At 43.6% G+C, this 19,950-nt stretch overlaps 1 protein-coding gene and 1 long non-coding RNA gene across 4 annotated transcripts in view; one reads left to right on the forward strand and one right to left on the reverse strand.

Moving 5' to 3' along the window:
* GLI3 (GLI family zinc finger 3) overlaps nt 1-13,859 on the forward strand; it is a 202,867-nt gene extending 189,008 nt beyond the window's left edge. For both annotated transcript variants that reach the window (XM_057371346.1, XM_057371347.1), the window contains exons 11-15: nt 2,607-2,756; nt 3,312-3,476; nt 6,277-6,567; nt 9,744-10,071; nt 11,237-13,859. In XM_057371346.1, coding sequence (XP_057227329.1) covers nt 2,607-2,756; nt 3,312-3,476; nt 6,277-6,567; nt 9,744-10,071; nt 11,237-13,527 — 3,225 coding nt within the window. In that variant the 3' untranslated portion in view covers nt 13,528-13,859. The remainder of the gene's footprint in view (nt 1-2,606; nt 2,757-3,311; nt 3,477-6,276; nt 6,568-9,743; nt 10,072-11,236) is intronic.
* Nucleotides 13,860-16,466: 2,607 nt separating this feature from the next.
* Nucleotides 16,467-19,950, reverse strand: part of LOC130576584 (uncharacterized) — a 120,277-nt gene continuing 116,793 nt past the window's right edge. For both annotated transcript variants that reach the window (XR_008965673.1, XR_008965672.1), the window contains exons 3-4: nt 18,487-18,694; nt 16,467-17,656 (exon numbers count right to left, since the gene is read on the reverse strand). This is a non-coding gene — a long non-coding RNA (uncharacterized LOC130576584). The remainder of the gene's footprint in view (nt 17,657-18,486; nt 18,695-19,950) is intronic.

A 19,950-nucleotide genomic window follows, 5' to 3' on the forward strand; every position in this document is an offset into this window, starting at 1 on the left:
TGATAATGGCAAAAAAATCTCCATGTAGATTTAGCTCCTGGTTTGTATCTGTGTAGTCCTGCCTGTGTGTCCATAGCAGATGACTGACAAATTTTCACTTCATGAGCAAGTGAGGGTTTTTGAATCTCAGGATTACAAACACTGTGAATCTCCTTACCTGGGAGTGCTGCTGGTGCTGATTTTATGTCTAGCAAGTGTCYTCCCCCAGACCAGCCTCAGCATTTGGACATGTTTGTAGGTCTGCTAAAATATCACCCCTCCGCAAAATGCAATTAAACAGCGCTCCTGTGAACTAAATAAATTATCCAGATTAGCAGATCACAGGCTCATTTCTTCCAGGCTTTCCCTTAAGGTCAGGATCCTCAGAGGGATTGAATGAGAATCARATGGATTTGCAGGTGAGCTCTCAGGGGCCACTTGGAGCATCAGAGCAATGAGGAAAAACAGTACAAAGAGGGGTTTGATTGTAGGAAGATCAGAGGGTCTCGGAAAGGATTGACAGGATAAGAGAGCAGGGAAAATTAGTATGGAGGGCCATAGTTATGAGACCAGAGGGTGATCACAAGATATTTGACAAGTAAACCAGTGATGGAGAGAGGCAAATGATCAAGTTACCGCTCTCGGTGAAACTTGTCAGCTGCTGCAGTGAACCTGGGCTGGGGAGGGAGTGAGGAAAGGACTTCTAGGCCCATGAGAAAGGTCAGTTTTAGAAGATGCTCATGCTGTTAAGGGCTAGAAGTCTGGAGCACAGGGAACAAGCTCATTTGTGGGGACGAGGAAAAACTGTCCTATGGAGAATTTCTCTGAAAGACCCTCCATGGTGCCTGAGTGTCCACACAGGAGGAGGTAAAAGGAGGTGCTGTTGTGAAGTGATTGATCCAGCCTTGAGGTTTTTATTTCGAATGGAAAGCCTGAGTCACACACTCAGGTTTCATCCCCCTTATGGCTGTGTGTGTTTAACCACATATCACGCTGTCTGTAATGTTTACAGAGAGRTTTGGCCATGAATTACTTGAATGCATTGAATTTTCCCCTGTTACTTCTTTCTCTATCAAGAGAGAGCACCTGTTAACCTCACTGTGCTCTTTTGATGCCATTTCACGGTGCAGGGAGCATGTATGCTTCTGGCACAGGTGTGTGTAGCATGAGTGTACTGGAAACATAAACCTCTGCAGGTTACAAGTTGTATCTTGCCCAGCACTCTCTGTTCGTGCATCCTGTGCCCCATAACAACTTTTAGGAAATGGCAATAAAGTTTCAGAAAAACAGCTGTCATCTGTTATAGGCAATGGGCATCTGTTTGCCATGGTGATGGTGCATAATTGTGAACGTCAGGGATTGTATGTAGCTTTCTGTTTGATTTTGAGACTTTAGAAAAGATTGGGATTATCTTCTTTGTGTTCCAGTATGAACTGCTGAGTTTCTGTACGGCTGTCATTTTCTGTGAGCCCATTATGGAACAGATATATGTTTCATCCCTGCGCTGTGATCAAATAAAAACTGGAAAGATTTTTTGCGGTACCTTAGTGGGAATACTGTCGTTCGCTGGGTAATGCGGCCATCTAGTGGCACAATGACGGATGTACAGCAGTGTGGAGAAACCGTTGTTTCTCCATGAGTCTGGGAAAATGAGTCCAGTAGCTCCTGCTGGCAAAAGACTTTGAAAGTCCAGGGGTTGCTGCTGTTTTCTAAAACTGTGTAACAAAATTCAAACAGTTAAATCTTTAAAAAAGACCAAAGCAATTTTGAGGCTGGCCTTGTTTCACCTGCTTGTCTCCACTCAGAAACAAGGAGAATTAAATCAATTTTTAAGTGTTTTTCTGAACAAAATCTTAGTGATAGAAACACAGAAAGCTACTTTTGTGGAACAGTACAAGGTTCACAGCCCTGCCCAGCCTCTGGATACACTCCCATGGATGACACTGACCACAGCGAGACGCGCCTGCGAGTCAGCAGGGCTGGGGCAGCTGTCATTTCCACACACATTCAGACAGAGCCAGACTTGGCAATGGCAAAAACTGGCGTGATATATGCTTCAGTACTCAGAGTTTCATTTCACAATGTGTAGGGGTTTGTTTTCCCCGCCACAAACTGTACATTTACTGACCCAAATACGTTTGCTGAAAGGAAATATGGATAACAGGTACTGAGTTAAAATTTGGGGTGGAAACTTGGTTTAGCCTTTCTGTTGAATTTTCAGGTTGGAAAATACATTTCCAAAAGCCTGATTTTGTAAACCTTGCTTATGTTGAGCAGCAATTAAGTAATGCTTCCCTGCTCTGGGAAAGCAGTACTCAAAGGGAATCACACAAGTGGAGCCATGCATGAGATTATTGAGGATCCATTTATCAAGTTGTGTCCCTGAGGTCTGATCCAAAGCCTGTTGATCTCAGTAGAAACAAACTCATGGGCCTTAGTGGACTGGAAATAGCATCTATAATTGGAACCCTGTGGTCAATTGGGAGTACAGATGATCTTACCCTTTCAGTACCACAAGGACCTGGCTCTCACCTGTATCTCTGGTGCTCTCCTAGTGCGAAATTACAATAAGATTTCAGGTGATGTTGTATTTCTGTTAAGCTGTAATCTCTGTTCTGCCCAAACAGCACATCAACAATGACCACATACATGGTGAGAAGAAAGAGTTTGTGTGCCGATGGTTGGACTGTTCTCGGGAGCAGAAACCTTTCAAAGCCCAGTATATGCTGGTGGTCCACATGAGGAGACATACAGGGGAAAAGCCACACAAATGCACTGTAAGTAAAGGGGCCTGAGCACCAGGCTTGTACAGGGAAGCTGGGGCTGTGCAGAGAACAAATGGAGAAGGACAAGTGCGACATTCCCTGAGCTCTTGTCTGTCAGACGCTTGTGGAGAAGAGACTGCCACTTCACTATCCAGCATGACCAGATGTCAAAAATTTTAGGAGAGGGGATTCCCTGGATGATTTGGCTCACTTCCTCAAGTTTAAAGTACAAAGAAGTCTCAAAAGGCATTATTAAACAGGGCTCAGTTTGCTTAATTATTTAACAGCACTTTCTCTCACATAGTCTGGGTATTACAGCTGGCCACCAGCCTCCTGACGGCTTTGCAATGGATTTCTGTCTTAGTCAAAGTACTCAAATACCATGCTCTCTCTTTAGCTTGAGCTGTGGTGGAGTTTGCCCAGGTAAAATTAAAACCCTCCAAATCAAAACTACATTGGACAAGGTTATGAAGGCTTGGACAGTTTCTAAGCTTTTATGAGTCCACTTTTACTGTTTTCTGCAAGTCCAAAAATTAAAACTAAACCAGATTTATTTCTTGTCTCCAGTTTGAAGGTTGTACAAAGGCCTACTCCAGACTAGAAAACTTGAAAACACACTTGAGATCTCACACTGGAGAGAAACCATATGTGTGCGAACATGAAGGCTGCAACAAAGCTTTCTCCAATGCATCTGACAGGGCCAAGCACCAAAACAGGACTCATTCTAACGAGGTAAGTAAGCACAGCTTCAAAAGATTAATATAATTCATTGTTGAACAGACTTGCAGTGTCATCATAGCAATGTATTACAGAGGACAGGCAGAGAAACCCTCAGCAACCTGAAAGGAATGTAAATTCTGGATGGCTCTTACCAGCACAATGTCATACCTGGAGAGGCTGTGTGGTGTTTTATTAAGTGTAGGAGAGTTTTGAATGAGGAGGTCTCGTGGAAACGCATGCATTAAGCAGGGACAGGTCCTGTTTTCCCTGTATGTTGGGATCATTTTTTCTTCTGTAGCTGGAGGGACTCTGGTGCCTGGAGTCCAGAGTGCCTGGAGTCATCCCCATGCCCATGCTGGTAGTGACACTGGGTATCTATTAGGATGCAGCTTCCCCAGCATACTTTGGGGTGCTGCAGACAGCCACAGTCTCCAGCATTTGAAATCATGGGTTGTCTTTTAAGTTCTGAGTTATGCCTTTTCCTTCTTCTCTGGTGTCTTTCTTTCTGCCCTGAACAGACCTCATGGACTAGGGATGCAGCAGAGAAAATAAGACCTTTCTCAAGGAAATCAACTCTGCCAGTAACAGCTGCTTCCCAAACCCTCAGCATCTCATTATTACTGTGTTTCCTGTTACTGTGCCTGCTTTTTCAGGAATCACAGCATCTTCTTGCACTGTCCATGTTTTATTGTCCCATTTCAAGTGCACAGAGAGTCACACCATCTCAGTCTCACATCTCAGAGTCCRCTCTCTCCTCCTTGATGTGTCCCTATATTCCTTCACCTCCAAGCTAAACGTGGAAGTACTGGAAGGGTGGACATTCCACAGCAGCTATATCCATTTCCACCTCTCTCTAGCTGTCTGTCAGGTCTGACAGGCATGCTGGGRCTGGCAGATCCCCAGGAAGCATTCGTCTACTTTCAGTCCCTGCATCATCTCTTCAGGCACAAGGCAAGCAGAGGGCACTGCACATCTCTGAGTTTGCCTCATCTCTGCTGTGTGTGCTCTCAGCAACCCAGCTGACAATGGCACTGAAGCCCTGCAGTGATTTTGTGAATGGTCACCAAGGTAGAAGGAAGTTCATCAAGTCTTGCCAATAGCTGCTGAGCTTTCTTTTTTCATTCACTGTCTGACCAAATCTGTATTTTTCCTATTTGATGAGTTAGATCTTCTCATTCTTAATTATGTGACCTGCCTCTGATSAGAATTCTGTGTCTAACAGTAGGTCACCCAGAGAAATTTTATGCTCCGCATAATTTCTGCTAGATGCAGCCACAAAGGCAAATTAAACATTTCCTTCTCCATTGCTTCACACCAAAACAGGATAAGCTTCTAGGGCAATGTATATTGGTGGAGTGTACATTCACTGATATAAATACCATGAAAAGTACAGACCAATTTCAGCACTTGTTTGCAGTGCCCTTTTGGTTTTGAGTAGGTAACCTACAGAGAGATTTAAAAGCAGGTGACATATCTTGAAAGTATGCCTTACTCATGCGGAAGAGAGCTAACTGATTTTACATCCATAGCATCTCGAGAAAAGCTGTCTCAGTAGCTCACCAWCATCTCTAAATTGCTCATTTTTGCTCCCGTTCAAGTAAATGGGAGGTTTTTTTCCCACTGACATCAGTGGAAGCAGGCTCAGGCCTTAGACAGCTATAAAGAAAAGACATTTGTCGAAGGCTCCACAATGCCATGTATAAGCAGACTGAGAACCCCTCTGAGGAACTCTGCGTGAAGGTCTCTTTTTTTGAAGGCTAGTACCAAAAAAAACCCTTTAAAATAGTAGTTTCTTGGAAACAATTCAGTAATAAAAGTGGGTGAACAATACTTTGCTTCCTGAGGCAATTAAAGGATTTAGGAAGTGCTCAACTCTTCTTTCTAATCCTCCCATAATACAAGAACAAAGGCTTTGTTTAATTATAAGACAGTAAATTTACTTTATTCTACATTGCTTAGTGAACTATAGAAATTCACAAAGAAARCAAATTCTTAAAAAATGAGTAGCAGTAGTAGTACTAGTGCATGTATTGCTGCCACATGAAAATGCTCGTAGCACTGTATTATACTGGTGACCTGAAGAGGACAGAAAAAAATGCTTCCTCAGTTAATTCTACCTGAATAAATGGGCCAGCATCTTTTGTAGGGGGCTGTTTGCTTCTCAGTGTCAAGGAGTAGGCACTAGGCACACTGGAAACCCTATCAAACTGCTGAGGGCAATGGGTGGGATTGAAAATTAGACCAGTCTTCATAAACTGCTGTAGCTGTGTTGACTCTTCTGCTAAGATAGAGTGAAAGCTGTGCCATTTTGTACCAAGAGAGACTCTGCCCTCTGCCATCTGTGCAGCATTTATTGCTACCTTCTGAGCCAAGGGGAGCTAATGAGTTTGACTAGGTGCAGCCACAGTTTGATAGGACAAGGAGGTAATKGCTTTAAACTGGAAGAGGGTAGATTTAGATTAGTTATGTGGAAGAAATCCTTTACTGTGAGAGTAGTGAGGCACTGGCAGAGGTTGCCCAGAGAAGTTGTGGACGCCCCATCCCTGGCAATGTTCAAGGCCARGTTTGAATGTGRTTTTGAGCAACCAGGTCTAGTGGAGGTGTTCATGTCAGGAGGGGAGTGGAATTACATAATCTCTAAGGTCTCTGCCAACCTAAACCATTCTATGATTCAGTTGCTGTAGAGACTATAAATCAGGCAATAAATTCACTGTGAAAGTGTATAACTGTGATACCAGCTGTGCTCTAAGGAGTTCTTCAGGAGTCCCACAGGCAAATAAATCTAATTGAAGTGGTTTTTGTGTCTTGTCAGAAACCATATGTTTGCAAGATCCCGGGCTGCACAAAGCGCTACACAGACCCCAGCTCTCTCCGCAAACATGTGAAGACCGTGCATGGCCCGGAGGCACAYGTCACCAAGAAGCAGCGGGGAGATATCCACCCAAGGCCTCCGCCACCAAGAGACCCAGGCAGTCACTCTCAGACACGGTCACCAGGCCATCAGACTCAGGGTGCAATTGGTGAGCAGAAGGACCTCAGCAACACTACCTCAAAGCGTGAAGAATGCCTCCAAGTGAAAGCGGTCAAGTCAGAAAAGCCAATGGTATGCAATACACTGTGCCACTGCCTTTGTCCTTTTTCTTCCTGCAACCAAATAACCCCTTTATGAAATGCTCAAGCCTGTAAACTCCAGCTCACAAGGTTTGGTTCTGTGAGGTTTTCTTTTATGTTTGCATTGTAAAATGTTTTTAAAGCCTAAGAAATAGCAAATTAAAAGATTACATCTAGTGTGTGCAATATGGAATAAGTGCAGTGTTGGCAACTGTCACAATAATCGTTTCTCCTATAAACCTCCATCTTCTGGAGTAAGCATAATATGAGAAAATCAGAGTTTTCATTTAAAAAATACAAATGTTTTTCTCACTCTTCTGTTTCCAGAAGAAAGATAGTGAATCTGAATTTTGCAGGCTGAAAGCCAGAATAAGGAAAAAAYCAAACCAAACCACAAAAAGTCCAAATGGTTAAAATAATGATATTGATGATAATAATTTTTGGAGAACTTGGGGAAGCAATCAGATTTTAGGTGTTTGATGCTTTTRGGTCAAACTGAAGCAGGATGAACTGACTTTCTTAAACAGCAGACAGGCATCTTTTGATAGCTTATCATCTCTATTGTGATGTGACCTTATGTTTATCTGATACTTATTCAAATTAAACTAATCCAAGTTTGACTAAATCAAGTTGAATTAGAAGTCTGCAGGCCTTTTCTCTGGTTTACGTTAATGTATTGCATCACACTGTTGAAAGGAYTGTATCCCTTTATTTAAGATGCTGTCTTAAATATACAAGTCCTTTCATTTGCCTGAATTTCATGTGCTATCTGCCCTCTTCAAAAGGGTTAAGTCAAAGGCAGTCACTCCATCGTCTTCCCCATCTGGGTCTATGATTCATCTGTATCCAGCCCTTGGGGACTACAAATATGGGCCCTCCAAATTCTGCTCATACTGTTAATCATGCTGCAATTCAAAGTGATTACTCACTGAAATATGAGTTACTGCTATGTTTTGCCTAAGGCCTATGTTCAAACTGTTCAGTATTAATCTTGAATTCTGAAACTTACAAGGGCCCAGAATAAAGACTCTAGACTGCTGAAGTCTAAAGGAGGTCCTCTGCCATCTTTGGTGATAACTACCTAAGTTTACAAAGGAACAAAACTTTTGCTTTGCTAGGTAAATGTGCAGCATTATTGAGGCATGTTGAATACAGTTTTAACATGAAAATTTGTGGAAAAGGGATACTAATGCCTATAGYTTACATAGTATTAAATATTTCTCACTGAAAAATGGATTCTAAAAATAATTCTATATGTCTTACTTTTCATTGCATGTATGAATTAAGATGTATTTTCTGGTTTTCAACTAATTCAATGTCTTTTCTGCCTGATGCTCTTAAATGTCTTATTCTAACTTCCTAAGGACAGTGGGTAATAAGGTGAGGGCATTTTAACTTTTCTGATGTTTTTCTTGTTGCAACATTATTTATGCTTTTGTTTTAGTCTTCTGCCTGTTGTTCAGTCATTCCTTTATTTAGTAATGTGCAATCCATCTAGAGCATTCCCAGTTGTAATGTGCTGTGACCATTTTGCAACACTTGACATGTGAAAAATCTGGCTTATATTGGTGAAACATCTTCAGAAATGTCTTTGTACTTTCCCTTCTAGATGAGACATCCTTTTTTTTCTGTCTTGCACATCTAGAAATATATGTTCTGTGTAATATGGTCCTTATTTCTGTACCCTACCTCACTGTGATCTTGACATGTGCTACAAGAACAGGCTTCTGATCACTATTATTCTTCTTCCATATGCCATGAGCTATTGTCCAGAAGCACAAACTTTCTTCTGTATAATAACTGTTATTTCCATTCTTGTCACCAAATCTGCTATGGCCAGGATTTGGAAATAAACTTGCTCAGTGTGGCCTCATAAATTCTGAGTATCATCATTCAAGTTAGAAATAATAAAACAGTTATTGAATCTCAAATGGACTCCTTAGGGGCATATGAAACTACAGCAGTGCCATGAATCTGTGTCTTCATTCATTGATGTTTAAAGTGAGAGTCGTCACTGCCACTTCAGAAATTCTAGACAGCATTTTTCAGTAAAATGTACATAAAGATCACAGAGTGGCAGGGAAAAAAAAAAAAACAAAACCACATCAGAAACCCTAGAAGTTAAATACTTACATGAAACTGTTCTTGGGAGCAAAATGATACTGCATGCCCCACTGATTTGTGATAGAATCTTACTGTGGGATATTAAGTCCAGAGACTTCTGTCTGTCTTCCTCTGTTTTGTCTGTCAGCTGGTCAATTTTCCCATTCTTTTGTGAGAACTTTATAAAAATTATGAAAAGTAAATCAAGCCTGTGTTTCCCCATAGCAAGAGTTCTACTAGAGCAGCAGGGGACACCTTTTTGTTAAGAAAGATGCTATTGTGACATGCTTGTATCCCTGCAGATTAGCAGCCTATATTGTGTACTGAAATTTTTGCCCTTAAAAACAAAGGATTTGATCTAGCAGATCATCACCTTCTTGATTCAGGGTAGAGGTGGTGTAAATTAGGTATAAGAGGAGGTATAAGTTAGACCTGAGTGCTACCAGAGTCATGGGATGCTGATAATATGATACAGTGTTTTTTGCACTGATGCTTTGTCCCTGTTTTATTACAWRMCAACATTTCAGGCCAACCACTGGGTGTAACAATGAGCCTTAAGCCTGGAAAATACTTACATTCTTTAGCCACAAGCCTAATCAAAAAACCCCAAATTCCAATGTTGTTGTAGTCTTGTTTGTTTGTTTGCAAGCCGAGCAGTGTAAACTAATACCTTGTAACATTGCTGAATTCTGGKTTTTGAGTTGCAGCTTCAGTTGGGAACAGCACATAAGCAAAGCAGGGTATCCATTCATACATGCTCACAAGTGATATGAAGAAACAGTAGTAACAGTGGAAATTACTCAGATCAGTGTTTTATGGAGATACATTGTATACTACCAGCAAGGTGTGAAAGGGATTTTATTCTTGTGTTTTGCAATGCCATTCACTGCAGTTAAAATCACTTTCTAGAAAGCCTCTTTATGAACAATCACTTTTATCATTTAATGCTAAACTTGTCTGTATCTATATCTCTAGATCTTTTAGACCTTCATTTAGAGCAAGTGCTCTGGTCAACATTGTTTCCTTAATAATTACATTCTTTTGTCCCTCACTTCCCTCCAACAGACATCTCAGCCAAGCCCTGGTGGTCAGTCTACATGCAGCAGCGAACAGTCCCCCATCAGCAACTATTCCAACAATGGGATCGAGCTTACTCTGACTGGTGGTGGCAGTGTAGGAGACCTCAGTGTCATCGATGAAACCCCAATCATGGACTCTACCATTTCCACAGCCACCACAGCACTTGGCTTACAGGCCAGGAGGAACATGACAGGGACCAAATGGATGGAGCAAGTGAAATTAGAAAGGTTGAAACAAGTTAATGGAATGCTTCCAAGACTGAACCCCGTTCCACCTTCCAAAGCCCCGACCTTGCCGCCTCTCATAGGAAATGGTGAGATTCACATAACAGGAGTGATAACATCTTTTGTCCTTAAGCTTGTTGCTTGCTAGCTCACTCTTGCAATTCTTGCAGGAATTGCACAGCTTAGGAAACTCAGCAGCTGAGAAATAGTTTGTGAATTATCACTTTCTGTTTATCCTTTCACTGCAAGTCCTACTACCCACCTTGTGAGAAGTCTGATAGTCCTGTGTTTTACAGAATAGGGGCTAGCAAGGGAGACATGAATCACATTTTAAATATTTCCTACAGTTAAAGATTTGGACCCAAGATCACCATTATCCTGTCATGTTTTGAGGCCAGGCAGAGGAAATAAATACCTGTGAGTTTATTGCATAAAAGTCTTTCTGTTGAGGCTTTTGCAAGGTGCCCATTGCAGAGATGAGTTGGGCTTCCCTTTAAATAACCTGTTCCCACACGTTGAAAAAATCATGTGTACAGATGCTACTGCTGCAAAGGGCTGAGGTCCATGAATGGGATCAAGGCAAGGTTGAACCCTGAAGATCCTGGTTGTTTTCCTCCAAAGAGCTGCTCATGACCAAAACGAGCATCCCTGCTGTCCCTACTTTGCCTCCRGCATGTCATATGGGTTTCTGTGCTCCACCCAGCAGAGACAGCCCAGGTTTTCTGAGACCCATTCAATCAAAAGAAACTGTAAAATTAAGAAATTTATTCTGTTTACTTAAAACCAATACAAAACAAGGAAACCAGCAAAGTTGTTTTGCAGTTGTTAGGAGTTATTTCAAGAATATTTCAAGAAGTCTTAGAAATGACCTTGAGTAGCCTCCAATTTGTCCCATGCAAATACTTGTTCAATTACATTTTGCCTATAAAAAGCTTCCTTACAAATGCATCCACCTGGCACATSAGCCAGAATAGCTACACTGAAGGCTGGAGCACTGCACCAGCTGATGGCAGTTTGTGGCTATGACCTATAAATTTTCTGCTGCAATTCACACAGAAACGTTACCCTTGAGTCTCTGAATTAGCTTTTAACCTAAGGACACAATTTTTGTCTCTACTTCTTTCAAGAAAGAGTATGGTTGTGATTGACTGTGATGATGTTCTTCCTCTGTACTCCATTTACTTCTTTAGTGTATGTTTTCTGCACCAGCTCCTGGATAAGACCTCTTTATCTAACTATGAATTTTACCTGCAGGTACCCAGTCAAACAGCAGCTGCAGTGTCGGAGGATCCATGACTATTCTGCCAAACAGGAATGAACTTTCAAGCACGGACATCACTGTGTTGAACATGCTGAACAGGAGGGACAGCAACACTAGCACAATCAGTTCAGCCTACCTAAGCAGCCGCAGGTCCTCTGGAATCTCACCTTGCTTCTCCAGCCGGAGGTCCAGCGATGCCTCCCAGGCAGAGGGAAGACCTCAGAACATCAGTGTTGCAGACTCCTACGACCCTATCTCAACAGATGCCTCGCGGCGCTCCAGCGAAGCGAGCCAGTGCGATGACCTGCCAAGTCTTCTCAGCCTCACCCCAGCCCAGCAATATAGGCTGAAAGCGAAATATGCAGCAGCTACTGGTGGACCCCCACCAACTCCACTGCCTAACATGGAGAGGATGAGCCTCAAGACAAGGATGGCACTCTTGGGTGACTGCAGGGAGTCCGGAGTATCTCCACTGCCTCCAGTGAATGCCCCTCGAAGATGTAGTGATGGTGGGGCAAATGGTTACAGCAGGAGGCATTTTCTGTCTCATGAAGCTTTCGGAAATGGGATGAGGAGAGCCAGTGATCCAGTCAGCATGACCTCCAACAACCTCTCTGTCCCGAGAGTCCAGCGTTTCAACAGTCTTAATAGCTTTAACCCTCCTGCTTTGCCTCCATCCACGGAAAAGCACAACCTTGTTCTTCAGAACTACACCCGTTCTGAGGGTGGCGTCTTCCGCAGCTTCAGCTCCCCCTGTCCTCCAAGCATCAGTGAGAACGTTGCCCTGGAGGCTGCTGCAATGGAAGCGGATGGCAATCTGAATGATGAGGATCTCCTGCTGGATGACGTTGTCCAGTATCTGAATTCCCAGAATCAGGGCATGTATGACCACTTGTTGAACAATGTCCTAGACAGCAACAAAATGCATCTCAGCTCAGTTTCAGGAAACAACAACCCCAGCAACTTTGACCAAACCCCTCTACCGAGCAGTCAGCAGGCAGGTCCCGAGGCAAATAAGAGTGACTTGCCCATCCAGTGGAATGAAGTAAGCTCAGGAAGTTCTGACTTATCTCCTCCAAAGCTGAAATGTGGTCAGCTGTCMGCAGTGCAGCAGGCTCGGGCCGTCAGATTGTATAACAATATGATGGTTCAGCAGCAGAACCYGGACAGAAGCAACATAGCCCAGCAGAATGGCTATCAGAACCTGGTGGAGAACAACTCTTCCTACAGTTTACAGCAAAATATGGCGCTTGGMAGTGGAGCCAGGAATTCCTTCAACATGCAGTCCAACAAGTCTTACAGTGAAAGCATGGGCAGGCAAGCAATGATGTCTGGGGCGACAGACAATTCCTGTGGCATGGCAGTGCAAGGGCAGAAGCTGAGAATCAGCAACATGACACTGAATGGGAACCAGCAAAATTTCAGCCTTCCCATGGCATCCAGTGATCAAGCCACCGCTATGGCTAATGAGATGCAGAACAGGAATATGATGGAACAGGAATATTTGCAAAGCCAAGCAGTCAGAGATGGCGTTCATTACCAGGGAGTCAATCAATCCGGTCAAATGATGCTAGGGCAGGTTAGTCCTACCTCACAAGGCAGCCTGTATCAAGGGCCGCAGAGTTGTCCACTGGTGTCTCACACCGTTGGTAGCCAGCCTGCAAGTTTGTCAGCGGCCAAAAGTTACCAGTCCTGCTCTAATTACAGCAGCAACAGACGGCAAAACATGTTGAGAAACAACCTGTCCCAGCAGCAAAGAAACGCAGGAGATGGCAACCAGACGTACAGGGTAAACACCGTTAAGATGGAAATGCAAGGTCAATCACAGCAGTTCTGCTCTAATGCGCAGAATTACTCTGGTCAGTTATATGACCAAACCATGGGCTTTAGCCACCAAGCTATGAAAACAGGTTCTTTCTTTAGTTCGGAAACCAACTGCCTGCTGCAGGGGACTGCAACTGAAAACTCATCCGAGCTTCTTTCCCCAGGGGCTAACCAAGTGTCAAGCACAGTTGACAGCCTTGACAGCAACAGTCTAGAGGGTGTGCAGATTGATTTTGATGCTATCATAGATGATGGGGACCATGTCAGCTTAATTTCAGGAGCCCTGAGCCCAAGTATCATTCAAAATGTCTCCCGCAATTCCTCACGCCTCACCACTCCCCAAGCATCTCTTACATTCCCAGCTATGCCTGTAAGCACAACCAACATGGCTATTGGGGACATGAGTTCTTTGTTGACCTCACTTGCAGAAGAAAGCAAGTTTCTTGCTGTTATGCAATAGACATAAAAAAACAAAAAACACTTAGGAGATTAACAGACAAAAAAAAAAAAAGACTCATATTTTTAGTTGTGTATGTATTTTAGCAATCTCATCTCACCTAAATGGGATGTGTTTCAAGTATATTCCTTTTATGGAATAAGGACTCTGAAAACCCTAAAGTGTTCTAGGGAGAAACTGTCTTCCATTTCAGTTTTGAATCAGTATTGCTACGCCCATTCACTCTCTTTCTCTCTTTTCTCTCTCTCTCTCTCTCTCACCCTTTTTGAGTGTCTGTATGCTTATTTTTTTCTTTTGTTTTTTAATTGTAAACCAATGTAAACGTGTGAAGTGCATGTTTTTTTTTTATTTTGTTTTGGGGGGGTTTTGTAAAGAAAGGCCTGATGAAATGACTTGGCAATTTTCTGTTACTCAAACAAAGCCAGACCTTGTAAAACTGTTGCAACTTTTCCCCTTGAACACATAACCAGTAAGAATGTGAAATGATCATACAGTGATTAAATCCTCTCTGGGTGCGCTGGACACATCACACTGAGGTGGAGAACCAGTTTAAAAATGCACTGCCATGGTACACCTGATCTGCAGTTTCAGAGACATGGAGCACAAAATATTCAGGCAAATAAGGAGGTTCAGGTAAATAAGGAATGTAACAACCATCAGCCCTTTGATGTCTAGCAAAAGCTTAATGTTTTTGTAAACACATGCAGAGATAGCTGTGACTGCCTTGGATAACRATACTAAAATTGTGTCATGTTCGACCTATTTCAGAGGAAGGAGAGGACCAGAAAGCTGTTCTTAGCCCAATTCTCATCTCTTGCAGTATTTGGTATTCTAACTTTCAGCCTTCTTTTTAAAATGACTGGATARCAAAGTAATGGGTGTTTTTAGTGACTTGGGTAGTCTATAATCTTCTCATTGCAGACCACTTTTGTGGGGATAGATCAGGGTCTTACTAAGTATTTCATACAGTGAAATAACAAAGTAGCAGTATTTCATACYGGGGATTTTTGTTTTTTTAAAGCAAATTATTGAGGTGAAATTTACTGAGCCGCTGATTCTTGTTTGCTGGAAGAACAGTGTACCTCCCTTTTAGCCCAGACAGCTCCATGGATACATACAGCTTCAAAAGCATGATGGGCATGTCATATAAAAGAAGTAGAAAATGAATGGCTGGCCCAGTTCTCAGACTAGCCAAATAAATCAAAGCAGTTGCAAGCAATCTGATAATCTTAAATGTTTTTCCACTGTGTCCAGGCTTTACAAAATTAAGAAATTTAAACTGCCATTAAAAATAGCAAAGAAACAAGGGGAATAGCAAGTATTCACAGATCACAGAATATTCTGATCTGGAATTATTATCAGGTTCCAGCTCTTCAGTGAATGGCCTGTATGGGGATCAAACCCACAACTTTGATGCTATTAGCACCATGCTCTAACCAACTGAGCTGTCTGGCAACTAATCAAAGCTCAGAAMGACCAACCCAGCTTCTTTCTCTTTCTGTGTCTCTCTCTCTCGGTGACACCACGTGCATTTAATTTCAAAGCAAACCAGTGGGCCAATGCTCAGGCTCAGTTACACCGGCAAAAAATTGAAACCAACGCACTGTGATCATGTAGCYACTCAGTGATAGAGGTGAATGGCATTTGCTCTGCAAGCACTGCCTTGGTTTTGGCTCTGCTAGGCTCCATGTCTGCATCCCTGGACACACAGTGCTCCTGGGTGAACAGGCTGCTGTGGGGAATAGTCACAAGACCATGGTTTAAGTTCACTCACTCCTAGAAGCTGCATGGAGTTCCAGCCCTTACAGATTTCTCAGTTAAATCCCAGTATTAAAGTCCTACTATGGGATGTAAATAGTGCAGCACTTACAGTCATGGATTTGATGTCTGTAAGGAGCTGATATTATAGTAGACATATAGTGAGAAGAGGGAGCATCGTCAATTTTGAAATACAGATAAACTTGAGCCAAATCAAAATTAGCAGGTGATTTCTATAGACTAGAAAGCCATAGCACTTTTTTTCAGATATAAAATAAAGGTGAAATATCAGCTGATTAGGACATGGCATTTGAGGAAATGTGTAGGAATGGAACCTCAGTGAAGTTGCCAGATAACACTAATCTGTTAGTAGCTGTTGGAGTCAGAGGATGAAGCTGTAAATCAGTAGGAAAACATCATAGGAATCTGGGGCAGGGGCCATATTTGGGCTTATCACAGCACATATCAAGAGATTTGCACTGTGAGCTGGAATGTCAGAAATCAAGACAAATGTAAATATCCTACACCTTTTATCATGATCCTGTATTTCTCTGTATTTTTAGCCAGCATTTCTTCTTCCCCTGTCTCATGCACACATATTCCCTCATCCTGCACTTTGGTCTTCGCCAGTGCCCCTCCCAGCCTCCCTGCCCCTGCCCAGCTATTCCAGTCCGCCTGCAGTGGTCCCTGGATTGCATGGGCAGCTGGCCACAGCTCACCAGGGCAAATGACTGTTTTGCTGTGGCAGGGTTAGGAAGCTGCTCCCCCTTGCCCTCTCATTACCCAGAGGACCTGTAAGGACCTGCTGCCTGTACACAACCATTGTCCCTGCCCTGCTGCTGGGACAGGGATGCATCCCGCTGTGCAGGTTCCCAGGGGCAGGGATGGTCCAGGGTCCATGCTGGGCATTGAAGTGCTGGGATACAGCTCACAGCCCTGTGGAGAAGCAGCACCATAGGCATGAGGAAAGGCTGTGTTGGACTGTTTCAGATGGTTCTCAGCAACCAATCTCTGGCTGATTATTAAGCTGTCAATTATGTGTTTATAAACAATTTCAACAGGGAGGCTTGTGGTTTGGGAGAGAAGTCTTTTATTGTTATGGAGCCAATACATTTAAAAAAATCCAACCATCCCCAAGAATTTTTTAAACTCAATTTCCCAGTTAATTATTGTATCTGTTGTATCTGCTGGTGCAATTGATGCTGGGAAGCTATTAACAGATGTGATCCATCAGAGCTTAGAAGGAGCTATTCATATTGCTCCAGGCTAAAAGGGACTGTTTGAGTAGCTAATTTGCCTTCCTGGATTTGACAAACCTTCGTCACTCATTTACCCTTGTCTTGGGCCAGCAGTGTGTCTTGGCAAAAACCACATGATCAAGAAAGGCATCCCATTTGATTTGGCAAAATTGAAGAATCAGAGACTCTGCTGTATCCTTGGGAAGTTTGTGCAAATGATTTATCATTTTCACCATTAAGTGTATGTGCTACTTATGTTTCACRTGTCACTTTTCAGTTTTTAATGTTTCCTCATGCTTTTCTGTTTGACACTAAAGAGCTTGTTTSGGTACCTGTGAGGGTAGCAATACATCCTAGCCCACCTGTTTTGGGGTTTGGTTCTGTTCTGATAAGGTAGACTGATCTCTCTGAKCACGGCACTGTTACGCTGGACACCAGCTTTCCCTTGTCACCATCCTTCTCAACATGTGGCAGTCCGGGGAGAGTCCCATCAACACTGGTGGGATGTGTTTACTAGCACCCCTCTACTCTTCCAGTTACAGAGTCCAAGCTTGCTTTTGTATGCCTGGCACACCAGCTGATTTTTGCCATAGCTGTTGGAAACCCACTGCTCACCCAAGAGTACAAGAAAATGCAGAAAATATCTAAAATGTTCAATTTTTAAAGCATTGCAGCCTATGTATAAATCGCCATTTCTTCTAAAGGCTCTGTGAGAGTCTTCCATATTTGTTACTGTTGGCCTCAGGCACATCAGGAATACTCAGCCTGCCTGAAGCGTGTGCTTCTCCAGGCAGTTTTACTTTCCACAGAGTGTAAGTTGCTAGTGGGAGTTGATCCATCAGTTACACCCAGGTGAAGGAAAGGTGCATGTGCAGGGAAGTCAGTGGGCTTCCACAGGGGCTTTGCTGGGGAGCACAGCAGTCCCACAAACCTGCATGGCAGACAGTGTTATTCTCTCCTGGAGAATGGCCCCAAATGCGTTAAGATGCTGGTGGGCTGCTCGCTTCCAGTCACTGCTTCTCTGCCCCTCGGTGAGATAGCTGCTTGGGTCTCCCATGCTTGTCCCGCAATGGCTTGTCCTCCTGAACAGCAGTGTTTCTATTCTCCCAATGTATGTGCCTTATTTTGCATTGACCCTGTAAAAGAGAGGGACCAGGATGTGTTGCTAAATTTTTCTGATGAGTCTGTACTTGCCATTCAGCTAATAGCACATACCACTGTTAATAGTGTCCAAAACGTCTTGTAAACCTCTGATATTCACGTGTTATTGTCCTTGGATTGGTGGAATGTCTCCTATGGAACAGTTACTGTTGTCAGTCCTGCAGATGTGTAAGATAAAAATGTGTTGCTTCTTTTTTCCAATTTTTAATTTTTTTTATAAAGCTTGTAATCCTTTTTCTTAAAAAAAAAACAAAAACAAAGAGAATGTGTAAATACATTTATGTACGGTAGGAATAGTGTTCAGCTGTAACAGACCTTAGTGGTCTTCATTTGATAAACCTGCAGTTATGATCTGATGGTTCTCAAGCCTTAGGCTGATCTGAAGGGTCTGTAGCACTGTGTACATATGAACTGTACTTCTGCTTTCAGAACCACTTAGCTTTTTTGTAACAAAGAAAGAAAAATGTTTCTTACAATGTCAATAAAAACAAAAACCTTTGTACTTAAGTTCTTAGCTTTCAGCTTCTAAAGTATCTCCTTGGGGGAGGGAGTTATTATTTCATTCGTCTGAAAAGCCTGGTTGCAATCAGCACTTGTATCACTTCCACTCAGAGCTGCTCGCTTCCCTCTTTGTGCTTCTCAGCCTGTTGYTTCACTCCATGCACACTTTAAATACAGGCAGGAAAACAAAACAGGGTGTTTACCTTCTCCCTAAAGAAAAATTGCAGATGGGTGTCGGACAGAAAAATAAATGAAGATGCAGTGTCACACAGATGAAGTGTTTGAAAGAAGGAGAGAGACTGACCTGGTTAACTGCTGCAGGAGCAGTCAGTTCAGAGGCCGAAGCCAAGCTGTGCTAAACTCTGGGCTGTCTATGAGAGCTGTGTTTTCACCCCTTGCTTGCCAAAGGTGTCTCACAAAGGCTTGCCCACCCATGGAGAGGGAAGGAGGAAGAGAAGTTCCCCTGGCAGGGTTAACCTGCAGGTGTCCATTCAGGTGCCGTAAGGTGTGACCTGCAAAGAATTAAACGCAGTCAACTGCAAAACTGGACATGCCTAATGAGAGCTCCTGTTGAGCACAGTTGTCATGGATGGTGTCTAGTTAGTGGTGGTAAACGAAACAGAAAAAGTAGCACTGCGTGGTTTTAAGSTGTCTGAGCTGTTCTCGTTTCAGAGCCTTTTGTTTCCATTGCTGGTAGCTTAGCAAGAGCCAGAGCACTCTGTTGAGTTGTCAGTGCTCAGCTTCTGCCTCAGTCCTTCCTCAGCGAAAATAGGTGAGCCATTCCCCAGGCCAAGGGAGGTAACTTTGCATTGTTTTGCTCATTTAACTTCTTTTTGGTKCGTGTCCTGTTTTGTTGGGTTTTGTTGTTCACTCTTCAGCCATTATTAGGCTTTTGTCATTGGGCACAGTCTCAAGATTTGAGAGGGACAAAGGGTAGAATGGGGACTTAAAGCATGCCCAGCTGAGAAGCCATCGAGGCAGGACAGCCCTGGGAGTGGCCTGGTAGGGGTGAGGGACACCCTGCAGTTTGAAAGGGATCATGRTGGTGGCCAGGGTGCCTTAGCTTATGTGCTGCAATCCAAAATTCTCCCGGAGTCTGGCAGTGCTTCAGCACTGGCTCACTTTGGGACGTGAGTGTGTGTAACAGTGCCTTCCCCACAACTTCAGCCAATAGGATCAGCAGCAAGGATGGAACAGGCCTCAGACAAAGACATGATGGACCAGCAGGCCTGTGAGGACTGGGGTGTCAGCAGCAGGATCCATGCTGACCACAGATCATGGCTGTCAGGGGCTTAGGRCTGATCACAGCATTTCTGAGTCTAAGCAGCTGCCTGCAGGCAGTGGGAGGTGAGAGACACCCACTCCTTACAGGCTGATGTTGTAAAGTCCTGCACCCCTGCACAGCTGCAGAGCAGCATGTTGAACAAGTGTCAGTGGTGCTGCACACTGCTGCCACAAGGGAGCCCCACACCTGGACCGACAACCCCTCTCTTCACTCTGTGCACCACTGTCACCACCTCTAACCAGCCCCTGCACGCTCATCTTCCAGGTGATCTCCTCCACCAGCTGGATCTACTTCAGCATGAAAGTCAAGAGGGCAGGAGATGCCTTGGGGGCCTCTGCTCTGTTCAGCACCTTGGCTGTTCACTGCGTTAAGGGTGCAAAGGTGCTGCCAGGCAGTGCAAGGTCAGGCACTGAGGTTACAGCATTTCCAGAGCTGAGTGCTGCTAGATGAGGGGCTGGGGCTCAAGGCATGTTCCTGGTCCTC

Source organism: Malurus melanocephalus, unplaced genomic scaffold (genome assembly GCF_030028575.1).
Source record: "Malurus melanocephalus ecotype Western Australia unplaced genomic scaffold, MMel_1.1 scaffold_145, whole genome shotgun sequence".
NCBI classification, from domain to species: Eukaryota; Metazoa; Chordata; class Aves; order Passeriformes; family Maluridae; genus Malurus; species Malurus melanocephalus.